Below are 26337 nucleotides of genomic sequence, written 5' to 3'. Positions count from 1 at the left end.
GTCGGCAGTCAAAGGTCAGTAAATAGTGGTGATGTCAGGCAGGCAAGATGGCGGAAGGGTGAGCCTGTCGTTCTGCTTCCAGGCGTTGGGGCCTGAATTCTCCCAGGGTTGGGGTGCTGGGCCAGGGTCCTTGTGGGGAACAGGAGGTCAGCGCGGGCTTGGATGGAGTTGAAAGGGCGGAGCGGAGTCGCAGTGTGAAGGGATGGGGAAGCGGTCTGCGAAGCCTCGGCCTGCGGGGCACATCTGAGGGGGAAACTGAGACCTGAATATTCGGCGGGCAGGAGTTGCACTGCGGGGCCGCCAGATGTGTTTGTCTTCTACAGGGAGGACGTGGGATGGTGGCGGAGCTGGCTGCAGCAGAGCTACCAGGCAGTCAAAGAGAAGGTAAGCCGGGCCAGCGCCCTTCCCTCGGCGGGGCCCCGCGCCGCCTCTTTGCAACCTGGTCCAACCAGCCCCGCCCGACTTTTCGGGCGCTGGGTCCCAAGGACGAGGCCGAACTGGGCCCTACTTTTAGCCCCTACCGGTGCACAGGAAGACAGACCCCGACGCAGACTAGCCGCAGTGAAATAAGGATGGTTTCAAAGGCCGGAGCGACCCTTTCTTACGAATCCATAGGAAGGAGTAATTTGTTCCAGTTTAAGAAATGCACAGCCTCTTCGTGGAAGAGAGAACATTTGCTATAGACCTTGAAGAAAAAGGGTTCCAGCAATGAAAAAACTTACTCCTATAGTCATTCAAATATTAGAGTATATGCCACAATCAGCACTCTCTGACAGGCGCTGAGAATGCAGACTTTAGCCAGACAGATGAAATCCTGGGCCTTACAAAGCTCACAGTCTGGTGGGGAGAAGCTATTAACCAAATAGTCAAATAAATAGCTGTTTAATTAGCGTTGTGGTAAATGCTGTGAAAGGGAAGTACGGGGCTAGGCTAGGTAGTCAAAAACATGCTAGGGGAGGCATGTGTGGGGAAGGAGCCTCACTGAGGCCAACCCTGTGGAGACAGGATGAAAAGCAACAACCCAGGCCAGAGATGAGCATGAGCTCTACAAACTGATGCCTGATGGGTTCTAAGCAAGAGGTTTGCTAAGGGGCGAGGAAAGAGAGATTGGATGGCCAGAGAGTGGAGGGCATGGAATGGTTAGCTAAGCAGTCCCTGTGGGGTGAGCGATGCTTGGCTCTGCCAATGGGCAATGCCAATGTATATTCCTGTTTCATTCCATGCTAGTTTGTCAAAACTAGCCCAACTGAATTGTGGAAAAAGTTAATTACTATTTACCTCAAACAGCTGGGGTGAGTCCTGCTTCAGGGCAGACTCCAGGAGGTTTCTGACCTCACTTAAATCAGTCTCCTACTCTGGGAGCGGTTTTATTCCTCCCCTGGCCTGGGTACTACTGGACAGCCTCTCAGCTACAGCCCAGGACATCTGAGAATGCCCTGAGCTCTTTATGTTGTTGATGAGGACTAAGAGAGAGGATTTCACTCCAAGGTTTACTACAAGAGACCCCAAAGTACTGTGTTTTCTGTTGAGCAATGTCCTGGAAGGAAAATCTGACACTCATTAAGCAAATGTTGCATGGGGGCCTCCTGTGTGTCTCCCTCGAGGTTGGTCTTACCATAAGAAAAAACATAGTTGGACAGCCTTCCATTTTCATGGTTAGGGAATTTCCAGTTTGAACTGGGTTGGGGGGATTTCTTTCTGCCTTTTTTGAAAGAGAAGACTTAATAGCTACTTACTCTTATATGAACTTGGGCAAGTTTTTTAACCTCTTTAGGCCTAAGTTCCTCATCTGTAAAATAGGAACACTAACAATGCCTACCTAATGAAATTGTGGTGAGGATTAAATGTTAATATATGTAAAGCACTTAGAAAAATACCTAGCATACAATAAGTGCTATATAGCATTAGTTATTTTTATTAAGTGCTGAGGGTGATACAGAAACCTCTTAGAAACTACCACTAGTCCATTTTTCATTCCTTTCAGATGGAGCCATTCTGGTTCCATCTAGACCACTCACTTCCCAGCACACTCAATTCCCTTGCACCCCTTAGAATACATTGCCCTGGGCCAGGTGTGGTAGCTTACGCCTGTAATCCTAGCACTTTGGGAGACTGAGGTGGGAGGATCACTTGAAGCTAGGAGTTCGAGATCAGCCTAAGCAACATAGCAAGACCCCATCTTTATTAAAAAAAAAAAAAAAATAGGCCGGGCGCGGTGGCTCACGCCTGTAATCCTAGCACTCTGGGAGGCCGAGGCGGGCGGATTGTTTGAGCTCAGGAGTTCAAGACCAGCCTGAGCAAGAGCGAGACCCCGTCTCTACTAAAAAAAAAATAGAAAGAAATTATCTGGATAACTAAAAATATATATAGAAAAAATTGGCCGGGCATGGTGGCGCATGCCTGTAGTCCCAGCTACTTGGGAGGCTGAGGCAGTAGGATCGCTTGAGCCCAGGAGTTTGAGGTTGCTGTGAGCTAGGCTGATGCCACGGCACTCTAGCCCGGGCAACAGAGTGAGACTCTGTCTCAAAAAAAAAAAAAAAATAGAAAAATTAGTTGGGCATGGTGGTGTGCACCTGTAGTCCTAGCTACTTGGGAGGCTGAGGCAGGAGGATTGCTTGAGCCCAGGAATTTGAGGTTGCACTGAGCCATGATGACACCACTGCCCACTAGCCCAGGCAACAGAGTGAGACCCTGTCTAAAAAAAAATACATTGCCCTGCAGATTACAGCTCTGAGATGGTGCTATAACCTGCTTTCCTCTACTCCTTACCTCCTCCCATCTCATCCTTCTATATACACAAACAAGTGCTTATGTATACACACTGATAGAGAAAGGCACATTGCTCTTTGGCTCCACCACAAATTCCCCAGCGTCATCTGGGTCTGAGCACTACCCAACAAGCCTTTCAGTCTCTATGTTGCTTTTCCTCCCCTTAACTTCAGAAACTTTCTCAAAAACCTAATTCTTGCCTTAAGTCCCCTGTTGAACCACTTTATCCCTTTCACTTCCAGGAGACAACTTCACCTACTTTTTGAAATTTGAGGTCAACAAGCAGGATGTTTCTTAACTCCCTCCCCACCCCTGAAGCCACCATCTATGAACTTATCTGTAGTCACAGTCGGCAGACACCTACCATTTGCCAAATCCAGTGGGTGGTTTTTAGCTCTTATCTTGCTGGACCTTTCTGCACATTTGACACTAGTGATCACTCCCTCTTTCTTAAAACTCTACTCTCTTGGCTTTTGTGACATAATTTTCTCTCAATTCTCCATACACTTCCACAGACTTTCCAAATTCTTTCATGAGTTCATCTTCCTCTGCCTGCCCCTTAAGGGTGGTGTTCTAAGGATTCTCGTCCTTAGCCCACTATTCTGTCTACTCTACAAACTCTTCATAGCTGGCCTTCTCCACTTTCATGTTAGGGTGACTCCTGGTCCTTTTCCCTGAGCCCTAGTGTTTGAGGACAGCTCCTGCTGGACAGCTATCTCAGATAACCCACAGTCACCTCAGATTCTGCAGCCCAAAGTCATGCTCACCATCTTCTCTCTCAATCTGCTCTTCCTTCAGTATTTTCTCACTTAACTGGCAGCACTGTATCTATCCAGTCACCTATTTTAGCAGCCAATGGCTCTTCATGAATCTTTTCTTGCCCTCAGTCAACATATCTATTTAATCACAAAATCCACCTTTTTTGGCCTATTATTTCTTTTTTTTTTTGAGACAGGGTCTCGCTTTGTTGCCCTGGCTAGAGTGAATGCCGTGGCGTCAGCCTAGCTCACAGCAACCTCAAACTCCTGGGCTCAAGCAATCCTTCTGCCTCAGCCTCCCAAGTAGCTGGGACTACAGGCATGCACCACCATGCCCAGCTAATTTTTTTCTATATATATATTTTAGTTGTCCAGATCATTTCTTTCTATTTTTTGGTAGAGACAGGGTCTCGCTCTTGCTCAGGCTGGTCTCGAACTCCTGACCTTTAGCAATCCACCCGCCTCGGCCTCCCAGAGTGCTAGGATTACAGGCGTGAGCCACCGCGCCCGGCCTGGCCTATTATTTCTTGAACCACTCTCATCTTCTCCGTCCATTCTAGCACTGTCTTTATTTATATTCTTCTATCTTCTTGCCTGGATTATTGCAGCAGCCTTCTGACCGGTTTTCGTCCCTCTTCCAATCTTCTCACCCTTAGACCTATCCTCCGTGCCAGTCACTAGAGTGACCTGTTGAAAATGCAGATCTCATCATGTCCCACTCACTTTAAACCTTTGGTGGCTCCCCGTCATCCACAGGGCTGGCCAGGCCCTCCCTGGTTGCCCTGGGCAACCTCTCCAGCTTTATCCTGCACCACTTCTTCACATTTTATGTTCATCAGGACTAAAATGCTTGTAGGCTTCGGTAAACCCCATGTCCATACTTCCTTAGATGACTCCTATTCATTATTTTGGGCCCATTCCAGGATTCCCTTAGCCAAATTTTTCTAAGTTCCTCCTAATACACTGGCCACCACTCTACCCTTGCACATCAACACTATTATGTGAGTATTTTCCCCAATAGACTGTGACCTTCTTGAGGGCAAGCACCATGTCTGCTCATATATGTCCCCTCAGGGCTCACAATCTAGTGGGAAAAACAACTGTTCATCACGTCACACAAATGGTTATATAATTAAAATTGCCCTGGTACATGTAAATTTAACAAGCAAACATTTTTTGAGCACTTGCTATATGCCAGGCTCTATGTCAGACACTGGGGAAGCATCAGTGAACAAAACACATGGGCTCTGTGTTCATGGAACTCACAGTTTATCCAGGAAGACAGACATTGAACAGGTAACCGTAAGTCTAAAATATGATAAATGTTAAAGAAGAGAGAAAGCAGGGGGAGCCAGCCGAGCCTAGGGAAGCTTCTCTAGGGAAGTGAAGGACAGCCGAGCCTAGGGAAGCTTCTCTAGGGCCTGAAGGACAACCTCAGTTAACCAGGTGAGAGGGTTGATGCATTGTATTTGCTCACTTGTTTGTTGTGAAGAGTTAGAACTTTGTGTCAAGAAGAGGGAGTGATGTGTTCAGATGCCCTGAGGTAGGGAAGATGCTAGGACATTTGAGAAACTTGAGGAAGACCAGCTGGAACTCAGTGAGGGCCACAGTGGTAGAGAATGAGTCTGTTAGAGGCCAGATTATTTAGCTTTGTAAGTGAAGGTAAAATTATTTTTATTTTTATTTTTTAGAGACAGAGTCTCGCTGTTACCCAGGCTAGAATGCAGTGGAGTCATCATAGCTCACTGCAACCTCAAACTTCTGGGCTCAAGCAATCCTCCTGCCTCAGCCTCCTGAATAGCTGGGACTGCAGGCACGTACCACCACACCTGCCTAATTTTGCTATTTTTTGTAGAGACAAGGTCTTGCTCTTACTCAGGCTGGTCTCGACCTCCTGGCTTCAAGCCATCCTCCTGCCTTGGCCTCCCAGAGTTCTAGGATTACAGGCGGGAGCCACTGCGCCTGGACAAGATTTTATACTTGTTCTTAGAATAGTGCATAAACAATGAAAAATGTAAAGCAGGGGGCAACATGGTCTGCCCTGACTGACAAAACACTCACTGAGTGTCATAAGGAGGATGAAGTAGAGGTAGCTGATACAACCCAGGAGGAGTCCAGATGAAAGTGCAGGTTGGCCTGGACTAAGGTGGTGGCAGTGTGGATGGAAAGAGTGAATTAATAAATAACCCTTCCACCCCCAATTAAGGGGTTCTGAGTCTGATATGGAGGCATGATTCCCACTCCCAGAGAAGCCTCTAGCTGATACCTGAGACCATCCCACTCAGAGACTTCCCAGACTAATGAAAAGTAGGCAGGCCCTTCCCAAAAGAATAAGCCACCAGAACACTCAAAAAGATGCCTAAAGAATGCAGGTGATAATACCCATGTAAATGATAGGGCTTGCAGAGGGATGAGAGGGAGAGACCACTTCCTGGAGAGAGAGTCCAGGAAGGCATCCTAGAGTTGGTGAGTATGAAGTAAGACAGGGCATGAGGGCTTGCTGTCTCCAGCTGTGTCTGAGTGCAGGATGAGAAGCAGATTGGATTGACAGGAGCAAATATCAGTTCTGCCCAAAGGAGCTTTATGGATGACTAGAACCCTGGAATGGTGGAACCAAAAAGGCCTCTGAGAGAATCTTTTTTTTTTTTTTTTTCTTTCCCTCCCCTCCCCGTTGAGAGAATCCGATTTAGTATTTCTCTTGACCCCTTCCTCTCTTTGTTGAATGTAAAATTCACATGCCTGTTTACTGATACTAAATTGTTAAAAATTACTCATAAAAGCTTTCAAAGCTATTGCTGTTCCTAATGCAACATATTTTGTAAGACCCAAAGACAAATAATTTCACATACTGCCTCCTATCAACTCAATTTCCCTGTAACAAAAAAAAAAGTAAAAATAGAAACACTTTTGAGGAAAAAATCATATACTTTTTCTTTATGTTATTCGAAATTTGAAACAGATATGACTTGAAGCATATCAAAACAATTCGTCAAAGTTTGTTTTGTTTTCAGACTTTATGTGCCCCCCTTCCCCAGTTTGCTTTTGAGAATCACTGATCTAGGCCACCTCCCTAGTTTTATAGGAGAAAACTGAGGACTAGATGAGACTGACTTATGGCCACATAGTTTGTGAGTGCTTGGGCTGAGACTCGGCTCCCAGGCTCAGAGTAGCAGGAGTTCCCTGGCACTCTCTGCTGTCGGGTAAACCCAGGTCGTGGAATTGGGACACGCGAGCATTGTTTGTGAGCCCTGGCTCCCTCTGTCACTTGAGATTTCCATGTGTCTTGTGGTGTAAAGAAGCAGAGGGAACAGGAATAAGGGGTGGTGGGGACAGCTGACCCTGGCATCCCTCTCTGTCTTCTCCTAGTCCTCTGAAGCCTTGGAGTTCATGAAGCGGGACCTGACAGAGTTTACCCAGGTGGTGCAGCATGACACGGCCTGTACCATTGCAGCCACGGCCAGCGTGGTCAAGGAGAAGCTGGCTGTGAGTACTACCCACACCCTCTGAGCGACTGCCTCTTGCAGCCTGACCTGCCCTGGGATCCTGGTGGGGGTTCCCAACCTTTCTGCCATTGGGTGATTATCCCCCTAGGGAGGAAAGTATGGGGATTATTACTCTCTCATTTTGAAAGAATTGAGTCTGGCAAGCAAACAAGCTACACATATTAAGTCATAATTAGCTTTCCCACTTCTGTAGTGTTTTAGCAAATGTTTGCCATTAGCAAAATCATTCATTGTTGATAATTTAGAAAATACAGGTAAGTAAAACAAAAGAGAAAGAAGGAAGAAAGAGACACACCTGGAAATATCTGTAATTCCATCTCCCAGAGATAACTACTGTTAATATTTTGAAGGTATACTCCTTATGTATGCTTTCTTTTTCAAAACTGGGATCAACTGACTACCATGTTTTGTACAAAACATGCTTTCTGACTTAATAATCATTGTAAACCTCATTCTAGAGCATAATAAATGGCATGGCATTCCATTATGTGGATTTAACCAGTTCCTAATTTCCTATTTTAGTTTTTTTCCAGTATTATACACAGAGCTGCAGTGAACATTCTGATTGTTAAATCTTTGCCTATTGCCATAATATTTTCCTTAAAATAAAGTTTTGGAAAGCATAATAGAGTAAGCTGAATCAATTACCTTGTGATTAGTGGCCATGTTATAAAAACCAAGTTTTGGGTTTTTTTTTTTTTTCTTTTTTTTAGAGAGAGGGTCTCGCTCTGTCTCCCAGGCTGGAACTCCTGGGATCAAGGATCCTCCTGACTCAGCCTCCCGAGTAGCTGGGATTATAGGCGTGAGCCACCATGCCCAGCTAATTTCATTTTTTGTACAGATGAGGTCTCACTATATTGCCCAGGCTGGTCTCAAACTCCTGGCTTCAAGCGATCCTCCCACCTCAACCTTCCAAAGTGCCAGGATTACAGGCATGAGCCCGGTGCCTGGCCAAGTTTTAGAATATTTTTAGCCAAGCATATTTGTTGAATTCTCTTGTAAAATACTGTCTGCCTCCTTACCACAGCTATTGATGAACATGAATCACAAGTAGTAACCCTATTGAACTGCCATAAGTCTAGCCATGTTATCTGTGCCAACATGTGCCAGGCACTAGGATAGGTTCTGGGTTTACAATGCCTGGACAGCTTAAATATTAGGCCGGGTGAGGTGGCCCACTCCTGTAATACTAGCACTCTGGGAGGCCGAGGTGGGAGGATCACTTGAGGTCAGGAGTTCGAGACCAGCCTGAATAAGAGTTGAGACCCTGTCTCTACCAAAGATAGAAAAAATTAGCCAGATATGGTGGTGCACACCTGCAGTCCCCTGCATTCCCAGCTACTCAGAAGGCTGAGGCAGGAGGATCACTTGAGCCTAGGAGTTTGAGGTTGCAGCGAGCTATGATCACACCATTGCACTCTAGCCAGGCAAAAAAGCGAGACTCTTGTCTCAAAATTTTAAAAAAGTTGAGTAAATATTAGTTTTCCACAAGGTTTTTGGAGCCTGACCCTGACCCTCAGCACTTCAACCCTACCTGCTGGAGGGCATTCTGACCAGTGTGGCTCAAGCTTGGTTTCCCACTCGCCTCTTTCAGGAGGGTCATACATTGACCTGTGACTGGTCCTAAGTCCCAGGCAAGTCAAGGCTATCTGTTCTCATGTTGCCCATATTTCCCTAACAAAATAATTCTACTTCTTGAGCAATGATGATGATGAAATTGTAATATTACAATACTGCTATTCATTAAGCGTTTGCTGTGTGCCAGGCATTGTCCATGCTTTATCTTTTAATCTTCTCAGTAACCTTATGAAAGATGTATACTTTATCCACATTTTACAGATAAGAAAACTGCGACTTAGCGAGAGTTTAGGTGTCATAATCAACAAGTGGTAGAGCCGGGATTCAAATCCATATCTGATTCCAAAGCTTGTACCTTTTTGTACCATTCTACCCATAGGCCCTCTTCCCTGCCAAAATGTCTATGCATGGATCCTCTCCTGCCAATTTTTTTTTTTTTTTTTTTTTTTTTTGGGACAGTCTCACTCTATTACCCGGGCTAGAGTGCCATGGCGTCATCCTAGCTCACAGCAACCTCAAACTCCTGGGCTTAAGCAATCCTTCTGCCTCAGCCTACTGAGTAGCTGGGACTACAGGCATGTGCCACCATGCCCAGCTAATTTTTTCTATGTATTTTTAGTTGTCCAGCTAATTTTTTTCTATTTTTAGTAGATACGGGTCTTGCTCTTGCTCAGGCTGGTCTCGAACTCCTGAGCTCAAATGATCCGCCCGCCTCAGCCCCCCCAGAGTGCTAGGATTACAGGCGTGAGCCACCGTGCCCGGCCTCCTGCCAGTTTTTAATCAGCTGACTGCCTTGAAGTTTTGATAAAACAGCCAATCAAGGATCACTGCTCTGATCTACACAGGCCTACTGTAGCGCTATTCTCTCTACCTGGGGTATGGAAGGCCCTGGCTGTCTCCCTCTCCTCCTCCAGCCACAAAGATGGGATGAAGGGATGTGAGCACTTCCTGGTCCCTGCATACCGTACACCTTTGCCCTGATATTCTACCCCTCATACCTAGATTACAGCCTGCTCCTAGACACTTGCTTCCTCTGCTGGTTCTCTTTGCAGACCGAAGGCTCCTCAGGAGCAACGGAAAAAATGAAGAAGGGATTGTCTGACTTCCTAGGAGTGATCTCAGACACCTTTGCCCCCTCACCGGACAAAACAATCGACTGCGATGTCATCACCCTAATGGGCACACCCTCTGGCACAGCCGAGCCCTACGATGGCACCAAGGTATTCACTGGCCGTCTGCCCTACAGATGCCTAACAGCCCTGGGCTTTAGATTCCAACTATACTCAGAAAAATAACATACATTCAGGCCAGAAAATAAATATGTGTTTATAACTATTATATAGATTGGAGAATAATGATGAGCAAGAAGATAGTAAATATTTTTAAACCCATAATCTCATCACCCAAAGAGAACTCCTAATTTCTCATTGGTATATAACCTTCCATTTCTCTCTGTTTGCAAATGTAGGGAAAGATAGTTTGGGTATTTTTCTTTTTAACAAAAAAGATACTTCGTACATGCAATTTTATAACTGGCTTTTAAAAAATTTACAACAAAACTATTAGCATCTTTCCTAATCACCATAATTTTTAATGTCTTTACATCCTTGCAAGTGGATATAGCATCATTTATTCAGTTATTTCCCTAGTTGCACATTTGGATTCCTTTCAGCTTTCAACCATAACAAGGAGTGCTGTGGAGAGCATCTTTGGAGCCATAATCTTCTTTATATTTGGGTTATATAAGAGTACTTTCCAGCAGGAATAAACATATAGGCAGGGGAGGAGGTGCCTTTAGAGCACTTAAATCAATAGCCATGTTAGTATATTTCTGCAGCATTTTATTTTCTATTCATGAAATGTTTTCTCCTAAATTGACAGTGTGGTATCATGGCAGTTAGGCCCTCTTTGTAGCATTTTATCACATTAAATTTCCATTCCAAATGTACTGAGTTTTCAAACATGTTTTTTAGCATTAGCATTAGTGCCACTACTTGGTGAACATGGCAGCAGAATTGTGGCAATGTTTACATGGTAAGATTTTAAGTTATAGTAACAGTGAATAATCACTAAGACCACTTGCTAAAGTTCTTTTTTTTTTTTTTTTTTTTGCTTGCACACTGTATGGTGGCCAGGATGCTAAAGTTCTCATGCAGGCACATAGCCCATGCTTCATGAAATACTGGAGAAGGAGAATGGGCTTTCTGTTTGCCAGCTAAGTTTGCCACCCTGTGGCCCTGGTGGGAATACAGCTTACAGATCACTTGGCAGAATGGCTATAAAATTTAAAAATTCTTGATGAATGGTTATAATCGGGGAGGGTGGTTTTGCATTATTTCAAAACTTGTCCCTAAATTTGAACTTTATTAATATATTGGTACTAACATTTTTCAAATTTTACATACTTCAGAAGCATTTTATTTTATTTTAGTTTTTGAGACTAAAGTCTCAAAAGAGACTCTAGAGTCTCACTATGTTGCTCAGGGTGGTCTTGAACTCCGGGGCTCAAGCAATCCTCTGCCTCAGCCTCCCAAGTAGCTGCGATTACAGGCGTGCACCACCGCACCTGGCTTCGAAAGCATTTTATACATATAATTTTGTAGCCTGCTTACACTGTATTTTCTTAGTTCCCAGGGGTGGAATATTAGGTGAAAGACCATTTATCTGGGAGCCCCAGTTTTGGACTCCTAGCTCAGTGCTTCTCTCCCTGTGCCAGTGTTAACTGATAAGTGCCCTGTGGGTACGGTAGCCAACAGGGGAGGAGTTAGATTGTGACTGGTTGGGTACCCTGGCAGAGATGGGGTGTTCTATGCCAACACCCCAGAATTTCTGTTCTCTCCTCTTCATTTCCTACAGGCTCGCCTCTATAGCCTGCAATCAGACCCTGCAACCTACTGCAATGAACCAGATGGTGAGAGGGTAGCAGTGAGGGGGTGGGCTTGGAGGGCAGGTGGACCAAGGAGGTCTGGGCTGTGGGCCCTGTTTTTCTCGGCTAGCAGAGGCTGGGTACCCCCTATGTAGAGGGACCAGAGTGAGGCTAGTGTGTACCTTATACCCTGTGGGATAGGTTGACATTCCCCTGTTTTCCCTGAACCTGAGCTGTCTTCATCCCCCTCTGAGGGGAGACTTTGCTCCCCTCATCCCTTATCCCTCATCCTCAGCTCAGTCTCCCTCCCATCCCTCCTCTCCTGCCTGCCTTCCTTTCAGCTCCTGTTTGCAGAACCCCTGCCATGCAGCAAGCCCCATGCTGGGAACCAGAGATCAGAAATGAGTCAAACCCCCAACCTGGTCCAGCCCTCCAGGACTGGCTGTTGAGAGGGAGAAATAGGAAACAGTGAATAAAACAGAGATGGTGGATAAAGACAGTGGACTGACTGCTTCTAGAGAAAAACACGGGCTGTGACACCCAACCCAGCCTGGGAACCTAGGAAGTGAAACTTGAACTGAGGTTTTAAGGAAAAGTTAAAAGTAAACTAGTTTTACTTTTAGAAGTGGAGAAGGGTATTCAGGCAAAGGCAGTAGTATATTTGAAGGTCCAGAAAGAGCGGGGAGCACCCAGCCTTTTGGTAATGCTGTATTAAAAGTGTGTGTGTGAGGGAGTGAAGGTAGTGAGAGCTGTTGGTGGGAGCCAGATTGTGAAGGGCTTTGTGTGCCACACCAAGCGGTTTGAATTTTGTCCTAAAACTCACTCCACAGTAGTGAGTTCTAGACCTTCTTTTAGTCACAAAGGCCTTGAAAAATCTATTAAATGACATGCTCTTTCTCCACAAAATTTTGTGTGCACTTTGGGAATTCTTTGACCCTTTGAAGCCCATCTGTAGACTCTAGTTTAAAAAGCCTTCCTGTAGAGAACTATTGAAGTGTTATTTTTTGGGGTTTTTTGTTGTTTTGTTTTTTATTTTTGAGATAAGGTCTCACTCTGTTGCCTAGGCTGGAGTGCAGTGGCAAGATCATACCTCACTGCAGCCTTGAACTCTTGGGCTCAAGCAATCCTCCTGCTTTAGACTCTCAAGTAATTAAGACTACAGATGCCTGCCACCATGTCCAATATTGAAGGGTTTTGAGGCCTGGGGTGATGAGAGTTTGCATTTTATAAAGCATCCCTTGGAGCAATGTTGTGAAGGATGAAATAGGCGAGGAGAGACAGAAAACAGTAAGACCAGGTAGGAGGCTTGGTGGAAATCCCCATGTCAGAGGTAAGGCCAGAACCAAGGAAGAGGCACATAGAATGAGGAGGAAGGTATGTGTTTAAGAGACACTGAGGAAGTGGAATTTAGAGTGATTGGATAAGGGAGGAGATAGGATGGCTTCAGAGTTTCCAGTGGATAACTAAGTGGGAAGAAAAATGAGCACACATTATGTTTGCAGTATCTGTGCTGGTGGAAGTATCCAAGAGACACCTGGACACTGGATCTTGAGTCCAGAAGGGTAATCTGGGCTCCAAAGAGAGGCACAGGAATTGTCAGTGGGAAGAGGGGGAGGTTGAAACTCGTGGTTCAGTGGAGATTATCTTCGGAAAAAATAGAAAGTGAGAAGAGAAAGGGAAAGAAAAGGAAAATGAGTCCATGAAGATTCAGAACAACCAGGAAAGTGGGAGGAAAATGACAAAAGAGTTGAGAAGTCCAGAGAGAAGAGGGCTTTCAGAGGAAGGCAGTGGATCCCAGGGCTAGAAACTGTGGAGTGGTCACATGGGGGAGGACAGAGAAATAGCCATTGGCTCTGGCAACATGGGGTCGTGTGACCTGAGAACAGCTGTTTCAGAGAGGGGGGATTCAGTTGCCAGGTTCAGTGTGCTAAAACGTGAGCAGGGATACAAGCAAATGGAGACTGCAGCCCCTTCCAGAGATCATGTAGGTGCCACAGCCTGATCTCAGGCCTACCCACCCCTTCGCCCTGCCTGACCCCCCACCTTGGGCCAGTTGGCTTTGAAAAAATCCTTAAGCTTTCCTCATCGTCCATGTCCAGGCTTAGGTATGTTCTGTAGGCCCAGTGTTCTTTCCCCAGACCCAGGGAACTGACCATCAGCGTCTATCCCTCTGCAGGGCCCCCGGAATTGTTTGACGCCTGGCTTTCTCAGTTCTGCTTGGAAGAGAAGAAGGGGGAGATCTCAGAGCTCCTTGTAGGCAGCCCCTCCATCCGGGCCCTCTACACCAAGATGGTGAGGGCCCAGCCCACAAGACCTCAACCAGCTCCAGCCTGGAGGTGTTGGGAGGTGGGAGGGACATGTCCAGAGTCACTGTGGAGTCATCTGGCCCAGAGAGCAGTGGGAGACCTTGTAGAGCCAGACCAGCCACGTCCTGGGCCAACAAGCCACATGGGAGAAGCTGATCTGCCAGGCTTCTGGCAGTCAGAGAATGGTGAGAAAGGGAAGGGCCAGCAAAGCCTGATGGGAGCTCTTATCTCCCTCCTTGGCCAAACTAGGCCAGGAAGGTGGGTCTGGCTAAAACTTCGGTGGGGTGGAAGTGCTCTGACAGTCACTGCTAAACAACTTACTATGTCTGAAATCTGGACTGGCTGGGAGTAGGCTGATAAGGCTGGGGACAAGACTGCACACAAACACTCCAAAGTCTCACCTCCACTTTCCTTTACCTCCAGGTTCCAGCAGCTGTTTCCCATTCAGAATTCTGGTATCGGTATTTCTATAAAGTCCATCAGCTAGAGCAGGTATGCTGGCCTAGACCGGGGAGGTCCCCACTCAGCCCTGGGGGAACCAGGCTAGATTTTGTTGAGGGAAGAAAGGGAACACAGGGCGCCACAAGTTCTGGGACGAGGACCAGGGTCTGGGAAGAAGGTGTCCTGACTGTTCCTGGCCATCTGCTCCCCCACACTCAGGAGCAGGCCCGGAGGGATGCCCTGAAGCAGCGAGCAGAACAGAGCATCTCTGAAGAGCCTGGCTGGGAGGAGGAAGAAGGTAAGAAGTATTGAGAGATGATGGGCAAGTAACAGATCCTGTCTGTTGGGGGACTCTGGCCCATGCTCTCTGAAGCCTGGAGAGACTTGGTGCCCAGGGAAGAGTAGGAAATGAGCACATTGTATGTGTTGAGGATAGGCGGAGCTAACGAGGGGATGTTGAACAAAGCTAGTGGAACCCTGAGTTTAGGTACAGAAATCATACGTGTCAATTGGTGCAGATTCCCCTGCCAGCCCACGGATCAGCTGCTTCATAGTCACTGGGGAGCTTATTGAAAATCCAGATTCCCTTCCCCATTTTCTACATAAGACTCTGTAGGAATGCAGCCAAACATGTATGTTTAACAAGCTCCCATGGTGATAATGCCCAACCTGGTTTGGGAACCTCTGGGTTAGGGAAGAAGCTGAGCATCCTCTGCCTGGTAGCTCTACTTGGAACAGTATGATGGAGCCACCTGGGTGATATAGTATTAACACATTTATTAAGTGCTTATACCATATGCCCAGCCTGTACTAAGAGCTTTGTGTGTAGAGTCCTTATCACAACTCCATTATCCTGCTTTTACAAACAAGGCAGGTAAGTTAAAAGTTAAGTGGCTTGCCATACACCTAGGATGTAGCAGAGCCCAACATGAACCCAAAACTCACTCGCTTTCAAGCCTTGCCTTTCTAATCTATAATATCACCTTGAGCTGTATTGCTGGAAGCCCACCAGGCATTAGGCCCTGTGGTTAGGCAGGACTTTGACTATCAGGGCGTATCTTCAGAGGAACCATCGTGGCAAGGGTGTGAGGAAAATGGCACTACTTAGTTTGATCAGACTTAACCTTGTCAGGAACGTGAGAGCTCCAAGGTTGTCCTGGGGCTGGCCAAGGTTCATTGCCCTCTTTCCCCTACCTTTCTCTCTCTACAGAGGAGCCCGTGGGCATTTCGCCCACATCTCCAAAAGAGGCAAAGCTTCCTGTGGCCAAAACTTCTGCATCCCTTAAAGGAGGACTTGGTCCCCAGAGCCCCTGTGAAGAGAATCTGATGACCCCAGTTGAGCCTCCAACAGAGGTGACCCCATCAGAGAGCAGCGAGAGCATCTCCGTCGTGACGCAGATTGCTAACCCTGCCACCACTGCACCTGAGGCACCAGTGCTGCCCAAGGACCTGTCCCAAAAGCTGCTAGAGGCATCTTTGGAGGAACAGGGCCCGGCTGTGGATTCGGGCGAGACTGGACCTCCACCCCCAGTTCACTCCAAGCCCCAAACCCCTGCTGGCCACCCCAGTGCCCCAGAGCCCAGGCCTCCAGCCAGAGTAGAGACTCTGAGGGAGGAGGTGCCCACAGACTTGCGGGTGTTTGAGCTGAACTCAGACAGTGGGAAGTCTACACCCTCCAACAATGGAAAAAAAGGTAGGTCTGGAAGCTCAAGCCCAGGGATTGTGTGGCGGCAGGGCCACCTCAAAAGGCCAACTTGTCTCCTTGTTCCTTGTTAAGACTCTAGGAGCAGGTTTTCTTCATTTGCGATATTGATAATGATGATGACAGCTGCTATGTAGAGTATTTACCACCATGTTTTATAAATTCTAAGGTGCACATGAACTCTAAAATAAGAATGCATCTTACAATTGTTGGGGTCTGAAGAGTCACTTAAGTAAGGTTGATGCTAGATCTCATGCTAAATATGTTACCTGGCATTTAATTTCTCACTTGTATCTGACAAGCTAGTGAGGTCAGTATCATTGGCCTCATTTTACGGACGAAGAAAGTGAGGCCCAGAAATGTTAAGTGTAACTTGCTCAAGTTCACATGGCCAGGAAGCCCAGATTCAGACCCAAGTCTATCTGACCCCAAGCCCGTGCCCTTAACTACCACACTGTGCCAATTTCTTTTTTTTTTTTTTTGAGACAGAGTCTCACTCTGCTGCCCGGGCTAGAGTGCCATGGCGTCAGCCTAGCTCACAGCAACCTCAAACTCCTGGGCTCAAGTGATCCTCCTGCCTCAGCCTCCCAAGTAGCTGGAACTACAGACATGCGCCGCCATACCCAGCTAATTTTGTATATATATATTTTTAGTTGTCCAGCTAATTTCTTTCTATTTTTTAGTAGAGACGGGGTCTCGCTCTTGCTCAGGCTGGTCTCAAACTCCTGAGTTCAAATGATCCACCCGCCTCGGCCTCCCAGAGTGCTAGGATTACAGGCGTGAGCCACCACGCCCGGCCCCAATTTCTATCTTTTTGGACAATTTAGTCTTGCCCTGGGTTGGGACTCCCCGTGACGTTGATGTAAAGGGTCTTCTTCCCTGTGTAACCTTAGGAAGGTCATTCAGCTTCCCTAAGCCTTCATTATTATTAGGAAATATACAAACAAAACTTACATGTACAGTTTGAAGACGAATAAAATGAACAGTCATGAACTCACAGTGACCCAGCTTTAATAATAGAGCTTCAGTTTCTTATCTGCATAATGGAATTTTAGACTGGAGACTCCTTATGTCAAAGGGCAACCTCTGTAACTGCAGGAATTAAAACCCTGGTGTCAACTTTTTTGCCACATCCAAAATACCCCTCCAGAGATAGCTGATTGTCGGCAAGATCCTCCTCCCGCAACCCTTGACACACACGTGCTCCTGTCTTCACTAACAGTACCAGTCACAGCCACAAAGCTCGCCCAGCAGGTGAGGCCTGGCCTGCTGGCACAGTGAGGGACCAGTTTGCTGCAGTGGGTGGGAAATGGGCTCCACCCCACCCCCACCCTGCTCCCTGATGGAAACCACGGGGTTTCCAGTCTCCTACGCAGTGCTTTCCTCCCGGCTCTGACTCAGTGAGGTCACCCATTGAGCTCCTACCTGCTCTTTATGGGACACTGAGAGGGGGAGGGGCAGAAGCTGCAGTCTTTATGACATACATGAAGTAGGAGGGCCAGGCTTGGTACTGGAGGAGTTCAGAGAAAGAAGGAATCTCTGGGCATCAGTGGGTGTTTCACCAAGGAGGCAGGCGTTGAATAGGAGAGTTGGAGAGTTCGGGGCAGGGGTAGGGGAGCGGTAGTCCAGGCTGAGGGGGCCTACAAAGTCCATATATTAATAGCAGAGGGCATGGGGCACGTATAAAGGGTGGTGACCGAAGCCCACTTTTCTGTATTGTCTCCTAGGAGAAAAAAGTACAAGAAGGGTGGGTGGGTTGGCTCAGAAATAGAACTTAAAATCTTAAGCTAGATTCAGAAGGTTGGATTTGGTGCTATAAAGCAGCAGAATGTGGAGGTTTAGGGCTTGGGCTCTCGAGTTCCGACAGTTCTGGATTCAAATCCCAGCTTTGTTCATAAGCCATGTGACTTCGGACAAGTTACTGATCTTCTCTAAGCCTCTGTTTGCTTTGTAAACAGGATCTGTCGTGATAGTTGATCTATCCGGAAACAATTGAGGTTAATTGTTTCACGATAGATCCTCAACCAGGGAAGATTTGAGGGGAGCCCTGTTTTGGGGAAATGATGATAAAAGGTAACATTTTCTGAGCATTTTCTGTCTAGATCTGTGTTAAGCACTTGATATGCATATCACTGGATCCTCACAAAAGCCCTTAAAAGATCTTTGCGATTTTCCCCATTTTTCTACTGGTAGGAAACTGAGATAAATCACCCACCCCATGAATCTTTAGAATAGTTGTGAAATAGTCCTGTAGGAGAGTGAAGAGTAGGTGATGGACCTGACAGGTGTAGTGGGGTTGCTAGTGGGTGGTCCTAGGGCCCCCTGACGTAGTGGTCTTAGATTTTAAGTGAGACCATCAGCACTATTGTACTTTTTTTCAGCCATATTCAGTTGCTCAGGTACAGCCATAGAGCAGATGGGGAGTTGGATTTAACCAGGGTTCAAGTTAGGGGGTAAAATTAGTGGATGAAAAGAAGAAAGTCCAAGTATACATAAGAAGTGATCAGAATGATGGCTCAGGGAACCCGAGCTGGATAAGGGAGGGAATGAGGGATAGTGAAACAGTTGGAGGGTTAAAGAATTATGGGTTCCATTGGGAATTGGGCTACAAAGAGCGTGATCAGAAAAAATGAGTGGTTGGAGACTGGACGAAATTGAGATTATGGAAGTGGTCTCTCTGCTGCGCTGCCTCCACTGCACTCAGGGGCATGTGAAGAGAGGGGCTGGGGATGTCTGCAGAAGACCTATGGGAAGCCATTGTGGTCTGTTAGGTGGGGGAAGCCAGGGTCTTGGACTAGGCGGGAACAGCGGGAACGGTAGAGGGAGTAAATCTTTAAAGAATGGAGCCTTGGAGACAGAGTGACTCCTTTTCTCTCTTGTGCCTATGTCCCAGGATGACATGAGGCTTGGTCTCAGGATACAGCAGTCTCTTGGGGTGGCCTGGCCATGAGGTCTCCCAGGATCCCAGGATGATCCCTGTTGTTGCAGAGCTGCTCCCCCACCTGCGTTTTGTCCCAGGATCTGCCTGATCTGAGAGATTGCACTTACCCTGCTCAGCTTCTCTCAGCAGGGGAGGTGAGGGGAGATTAGGGCCTGGAAGGAGCCTGGGAGGAGCCTAGGAGATAAGGCTGCATTTCATGACTGACTGTGACCTGGGAGCAGTTTTACCTCCATTTCTTACCTGGGGAAGCACAGAGCCAATTGAACAGAATAGAATGAACTGTGAGTGATAGCACTGTGAGGTTAGTAATCACCTGAAAACTCCCCTCTCTTTAAAACAAAACAAAACAAAAATAGCAGAACCTCATCTTGAAGTCTTAAATTGTTGTCGCATAGATCACTTCTCTGCCACACGCAGTGTAATGGAGATCTTAGTGCTCTCCTTGTGTGACAGGACAGAATAGTGGAAGGAGGCAGATGGCAGAGAGAACCCAGCTTCACATCTCACTCTGCCACCTGAAGCCTTCAGTTCCTCATCTGTAAACTGGGACTGTTGTTAATACCCACCCCAGAAGTGCATGTGAAATTCTCCAGAAGTGTTAGCTGATACTCTTCTCTCTACCCCTGAAAGGGTCTGCCCTAGCATTTAAGCCTGAGAGGGAGTTTCAAGTCCCTAGAGGGCAACAGGTTAGGGAATGCTGTCGTGGCCACAGCCAAAGCTCTGAAGTGAGCAATCAGCCAGGCGTCCTGCTTCTAACCTGCAGGAAGCCTGCACTGACAGCCAGATGAGTGCCACCAAAGTGTTGTCCTGAAAGCACTGAGAGACTTAGATGCAGAATCAGAAGAACTGAGTCTTGGTTGCAGATCTACCCTGATATGCTGTGAGGCCATCTGCAAAATGACTTTTCTTCTGAAGGCCTTGTCATGGAGCTATGTGTCTCCATTTGTTAAATATCCAGTATGTATACATGTAGCAGGCACTTTACGTTCACAGCGCTAACACCATTGTTTCTCAAACTGCAGGTCTACACAGTCACTCAGGTACCTGTTTATAATGCAGGCTCCTCAGCTACCACCTAGACCTGCTGAATCTCAATTAGGGGCTGGGGGTGTGGGCAGGGTAGGAATCTGTATTCTAAAATAAGTTCCTCCAGTGTTCTTTTTTTTTTTTTTTTTTTGTGGCAGAGTTTTATTTTGTGCAGTGGTGTCATCATAGCTCATTGCCTGCAACCTCAAACTCCTGAGCTCAAGGGATCCTCCTGCCTCAGCCCCTCAAGTAGCTGGGACTACAGGCACATGCCACGACACCCAGCTAATTTTTCTATTTTTAGTAGAGATGGGGTCTCACTCTTGTTTCAACTGGTCCCAACCTCCTGAACTCAAGCAGTCCTCCCACCTCGGCCTCCCAGAGTGCTAGGATTACAGGCGTGAGCCACCTCACCTGGCCACCTGCAGTGGTTTTTTACAGGGTGGTTCTATCCATATATGTATTTTTTGTCTGTTTGTTTGTTTGTTTTAAAGCCTCCCAAATATCTAGGACTACAGACACATGTCACCATGCCTGGCTATTCTTATTTTATAAATAGACTGAAGCCCAGAATAATTTGCCCAAGACTACACAGTAGATAAAGAAGCAGTATTTAACTTAGGTCTGCCTGGCTCCAGAAACTGCTCTGTGGCTAGAAGAGAGGATAGTGCAAGACACCTTATAAGGAATGTGGGGGCACGGTTTAGGGGGAGGTCTCAGAGCCTGGGCACCTGGTGAGGAGCAGGTTGGACAAAAAGAAACAGAAATATTTACCAGTTGTGCCACTGGAGGATCAAGGACCCACTCTTTTCAAAGGTGCTTTAAAAAAGAAAAAAAAAAAAAAACCATTACAAAGTAATATGTGTTCATTTTAGACAAAAAGGGCTGGGCACAGTGGCTCAGGCCTGTAATCCCGGCACTTTAGCCAAAGCAGGAGGATCACTTGAGCCCAGGAGTTTGAGACCAGCTTGGGCAACATAGCAAGATCGCATCCCTACAAAAAATTTAAAAACTAGCCAGGTTCAGTGGTGCATGCCTGTAATTCTAGCTACTCAGGAGGCTGAGGCAGGAGGATCGCTTGAGCCCAGGAGTTCGAGGCTTCAATAAGCAATGATCCTGCCACTGCACTCCAGCCTGGGCAACAGAGTGAGACCCCATCGCTTTAAAAAAAAAATTAAAAAAAAACAAGAAAAAATCACCCCATGACCTCATCACCTAAAGATAACTTGTATTTTTGCGGATATCTTGCTCATCATCTTTTCTGCATGTGCACATGCATCTGTGAGCATATTGTTTAAATGGAACCATACTGTATATACTTTTTTAAAGGATCTATTTGTGTAGTTTGCTTCTTAGTAATAACTTTCACGTGTACATGTTTAATATTGCCCGTAAGAAGTCATACCCAAATATGAATGTTTAGAGTAGTAGTTGTCAAACTTCAGCAGGCATCAGAACCACCTACAGCAAGGGTTGGTAAACTTTTACTGCATAAGGTCAGACCGTAAATATTTTAGGCTTTTTGAGAAATATTTCTGTTGAAATTACCCAACTCTGCTGTTGTAGCATAAAAGCAGCTGTAGATAATGTGTAAACAAATGGACATGGCTATGATCCAGAATTTTATTTCCAAAAACAAGTGATTGGCTGGATTTGATCCAGGGGCCATAATTTGCCAACCCCTGGTTTAGAGAAGAGGGTCCGTGAATATTTATTGAGTGCCAACTATGTCTTCCAGGCACTCAAAATACATAAGGAAACAAAACAAAGATCCCTGCCCTCATGGAGCTCACATTCTAGCTCTTCTATTCATAGACAATAAGCATATTAAGTCTGATTATGTAATATGTTAGAAAGTGATAAACATAATGGAAAAAAAGAGCAATTAGAGCAGAGTAAGGGGGATGGGTTGCAATTTAAAATGGGACAGGCCGGGCGCGGTGGCTCACACCTGTAATCCTAGCACTCTGGGAGGCCGAGGCGGGCGGATTGTTTGAGCTCAGGAGTTCGAAACCAGTCTGAGCAAGAGCGAGACCCCGTCTCTGCTAAAAATAGAAAGAAATTAATCGGACAACTAAAAATACATAGAAAAAATTAGCCGGGCATGGTGGCGCATGCCTGTAGTCCCAGCTACTCGGGAGGCTGAGGCAGAAGGATTGCTTGAGCCCAGGAGTTTGAGGTTGCTGTGAGCTAGGCTGACGCCACGGCACTCACTCTAGCCCGGGCGAAAGAGTGAGACTCTGTCTCAAAAAAAAAAAAAAAATTGGAACAGTGAGGATAGGCCACATTTAGAAGGTGAGATTTGAGCAAAGGCATGAAGGAGGTGAGGAAGTTGGCCTTGTGAATCTCTGAGGAAGAGAGTTCCAGGTACAGGGAGCAGCCTGTGAAAGGCCCTAGGTAGGAGTTGCCCAGTGTGTTTCAGGAGGCACAAGATCAGTGTAGGTAGAATGGAGTGAGTGAGGAGGAAGAGGTTCACTGTTTATTTCTTCAGGGAGATTCTGTGGCTCCCTGGGAGCCTCTGGGCCAAAGTGCTTCCCCATTCTTTAGTAACCTGCTTTTTCTCACTTAATAGTTTAAGACTATTTTGCCATGCACATAAAGTTCTTGTACAGCCTAACCTTTAGAAGCCACACAGTGTTCATCATGTAACTACACCATTTATTTTTATAATCCCGTATCAGTGGACTTCTAGGTTGTTTCTAATAGCATTACAGTGAACATTTGGCTAAAGTTTGGCTAAATCCAGGATTTTTCCTTAGAATAGATTTCTAAAAGTGAGATTGCTGAGCCAGAGTGAAAAGAGAATGTAAAGACTTGCAATGTGTGTTTCTCAGGCCCTTTCAAAGAGCGCTGTCATCCCCTGCCACCACCTCTTCAGGTCCCCCTTCCCTGCCCCCGCCTGCCTTTCACACTGTGGCTCATGGTTCCAGGCTCGAGCACGGACATCAGTGAGGACTGGGAGAAGGACTTTGACTTAGACATGACCGAAGAAGAAGTGCAGATGGCACTTTCCAAAGTGGATCCCTCTGGCGAGGTGAGTGGGCCTGGTTGGCCGGAAGGAAGCAAGCCCAGTGACCCCAGGGTCTGAGAACTCTCCCACTAAGCCCAGCTGCTCCCTCAGGGAGATCCTTGCTTCCATCTGAGGTGGCAGGTTGCAGGAAGGGCCCTCCTACTCGGGCCCACAACAGTTGTCATCAGCAGGTTCCGCTTCCCCCCGGTTCCAGAGTGGATGGATGGGAGAGTTCTTGTCCTTAGCTCTGTATCAAAATCATCTGGGGAACTGCTTAAAAATACAGGTGCGGAATCCCGCCCAGACCTTCTGCCTCATGGTCTCCAGGTGTGGGGCCTGAGCAGATTCCTGGCCTTGAAAACAAAAGACCAAGGTGATCAAGTTACTTAACCTGAGCCTATTTCCCCATCTAAAACATGAAATTGATCATCATAAGGCCTGGCTTATAAGCTGTAATAAGGTAATGCACGTAGACAGTGCCTGTGACATAGTAGGACTCGATAGATACTAGTGATAACACCATAAAACCCATTCCAGTTACTAAGCTCAGAGAGGCCTTATAACTCTTACTCTTCACTACCTCCCAGCATCAGGCGTAGGTCATAGACTGGGCACGGTGGCTCACGCCTGTAATCCTAGCACTCTGGGAGGTGCTGAGGTGGGAGGATCGCTTGAGCTGAGGAGTTCAAGACCAGCCTGAGCAAGAGTGAGACCCCATCTCTACTAAAAATAGAGATGCCAGTGTGGTGGCATGTGCCTGTAATCCCACCTACTCAGGAGGCTGAGGCAGGAGGATCGCTTGAGCCCAGGAGTTTGAGGTTGCTGTGAGCTATAATGATGCCTCAGCACTCTAGTTGGGATGAGAGTGAGACTGTCTCAAAAAAAAGGGAAAAAAAAAGTGGGTCATTTTGAATGAGAGGCTGGAACAATCCAAAGCTCTCACAGCTAGTAAGTGACGGGACTGAGGAGGCTCCAGCCCAGATATTTGATTCATGTCAATGTTACTTTCCCCATCATACATGAACCACATGATCCCTTCCGTCATTCATGTAACTCATGAACCTGCTAGAAAGAGGTGGATAGATGAGGGAGACATTTGAATGGCCTTGTTTTTCATACTGGGAAACTGAAGCCTTGGGGGAGGTAGTGACCTACCCAAGGGTATTTTGCACCTGTGACTTCACTATACCCAGGGCAGAGAAGGCCTATGGTGCCCTTTCAGGCCACAGGGGCTTGCTGGCTTTTAGTGTCTCTGCAGCCCCCTTTAAAACTTGGCACACAGGATACCTGAGCAGAATCATTCTGTAATCCATCATACCAGGGCTCAGATGACAGCAGGCCAAGAGTAGTAACAGGAGAAAATTCTACCTCTCAGGCAGGGGGCAGCTCTGCTCCCCAGACACATTCCTTAGACTAGGGGTTTACTCTCATAGTAGGGGCCCAGTATGGCCTGGGGTGGGGGGTGGAGGCAGTTATCCAGAAATGGTGGCAGCTCTGCTCAGCAAGGGGAGGTTGGGTCTGGGCTACTCAAAGGAGTAAATATGTATTTGTGCTCTCCATTATCCCCGCCCATCTGCAGCTGGAAGATGTAGAGTGGGAGGACTGGGAATGAGGGGAGCCAGAGTGAGCTGCTCCCCCACCCACAGCACCTCCCGCCTCCCTCGCTCGTCTCAGCTCGGCCCTGGAAGACACTGACTGAGAATGTTCCCCAAATCTCCTCTGCCAACCAGAGCTCTGTGCACAGATTCTGGCTGGCTCTCTGCTGGCCCTTTGGGCCTCTGCTCACACCTGGGAAGGGGCTCTCTAAATCCAAGCCAGGAATTCTGACTTGTGCCAACCATAGGATGACCTAAGGGGGAGGAAACCGATCCCCCTCACCAGAAGAGCCTACATTTCTCTGCTGAATACCCACTGTTTCTGGGGAAGTCCCCAGGGATAGCTCTAGCCCTTTTGCCTGTGAAGACCGAAGCTAAACCACCAGTCTCTTGGAGGAAGCCGAGACAACACACTCTCTCCACCCATAAGCAGGCAAGGATGGCCATGCCACCTGCCCCTGGCTAAACAGGGAGAGCGAACACATTTTGGTTCCTATCCCAGTGGGTAAGAGGCACTCGTCTCTGGGACATTTGCCTCTCTTGAGAATCTCCCCCTCCCAGGCATTTTCCATTCCTGGAAAAGTTCCTTGGGGTTCAGAATCCAGAGACCAAACCCTGACCAACCCCTTCCCTTCCTCCAGCCCATGCTGGTACGTCCCCATGCCTTTCCTAGGGCTTCTTCATGTCAGATGCACCCAAGTCCTTAGCCCATCTGTGCCACCTGCAAGAGTAGTCTGTTCTTGCATTTCTTCTCCCCAAGAAGGGAGGGGGCCACTTCAGGCCCTTCTGTGCATTGCCTGGGAGGATACCTTGTCCAACCAGCTACCCACCTCGACTTCCCTGTAGCTTAGGACACAAGCCAGCTACTAGCGGTACAGAGCAGCGATTAAAGCAGAGTTCTTACAACTCCGGTGAGCCCAGCTTCTCCGCCTCAACCCTTCTGCGTCTTGAAGGGATATGCTGGGAGCGACCTTGAGATGCTCAGCGGGCTTCTGCAAACACTCTTCCTGAAGACAGATCCAGCCTTTGGGGCTCTCACCCTCCACTCTGGTAAAGCTGCACCTCTCTTGGGGGAATGAGGGGCTGCAGGAATCCCTGGAGACCCTGGTGCTTCACGATGTTGCTCTGGTGATTCTTGTACATAATCTGGTGTGTTCACCAGTGATTTAAAGGGATCGTGGTCAGGGACACCAAGAGAGTAGTGGTCACTTCCACTTCAAACCTTCAGTGAGGGGGTGGGATGGAGAGAATGCGGAATCATTTTTTTTTTTTGATGGGATGGGGTTTTTCTCTTTGTAATTATTTCTTTAGTTTAATTAACCTTTTGATTGTTTGTGCAATATTATATATTTTAAATTATAATGCATTTCCCCCAGAGTATTTTGTAGCCGAGAAAAGAAAAAAGGAAAAAGAAAAAAAGATTCTAACAGCTGTTAGTTTTATAATTAAAAAAGAAAAAAGAACTTTGTCCTGAACCTTTTACAGACTTGCCGTTAACAGCATTAAAGTGATTCAACAGAAGCTGGAAGGTGTCTGGGGATCTGTTTTTGTCCCCCACGGCAGCTGCACTGGGCCAGGGCGGGACACACATGCTTGTGCAGGGGTGGCTTCCCGCTTGGAGCCAGAGGGAGGGTGGGGGGATAGCCTGGGTCTGGAGGAAGTCCCTTGTCCTCATCCAAGGTTCGGCTTGGCCTTGGGGGTGAGGACGGGACAGGGGCCCCAACAGGCCTCTCACCAAGACAAGGAGTCAGGAGGCCATTTCTGCCCAATGCTTCTGCTTTTATTTGGAAAGGAAGTTGCAGCAACAGTGGTTCCAATTGCTCTTGGTCATTTTCCTCCTCT

The 26337-nt window shown here is 47.1% G+C and overlaps 1 protein-coding gene across 1 annotated transcript; it reads left to right on the top strand.

The window, feature by feature from the left end:
- Positions 1-26020, top strand: BSDC1 (BSD domain containing 1). The gene is made up of 11 exons (XM_012642265.1): positions 1-58; positions 324-384; positions 6894-7010; positions 9661-9828; positions 11465-11519; positions 13651-13766; positions 14204-14272; positions 14441-14519; positions 15432-15914; positions 22821-22924; positions 24480-26020. The coding sequence occupies exons 1-11, from the start codon at positions 48-50 to the stop codon at positions 24510-24512; spliced, it is 1296 nt and encodes a 431-aa protein (XP_012497719.1). The 5' UTR covers positions 1-47; the 3' UTR covers positions 24513-26020.
- The last annotated feature ends 317 nt before the right edge of the window (positions 26021-26337 follow it).

The sequence above is a fragment of the Propithecus coquereli genome, unplaced genomic scaffold (assembly GCF_000956105.1).
Source record: "Propithecus coquereli isolate 6110/MARCELLA unplaced genomic scaffold, Pcoq_1.0 Scaffold178, whole genome shotgun sequence".
Classification (NCBI taxonomy): domain Eukaryota; kingdom Metazoa; phylum Chordata; class Mammalia; order Primates; family Indriidae; genus Propithecus; species Propithecus coquereli.
Note: the sequence above shows the minus strand (reverse complement) of the source record. Positions and strands in the feature narration are given on the sequence as shown.

Excerpts from the sequence above, each read along its gene's own strand:
- BSDC1 (XM_012642265.1), top strand. Across the intron at positions 11,520-13,650 it reads CTACTGCAATGAACCAGATG|GGCCCCCGGAATTGTTTGAC; the intron begins GTGAGAGGGTAG and ends ATCCCTCTGCAG. Across the intron at positions 13,767-14,203 it reads GGGCCCTCTACACCAAGATG|GTTCCAGCAGCTGTTTCCCA; the intron begins GTGAGGGCCCAG and ends CTTTACCTCCAG.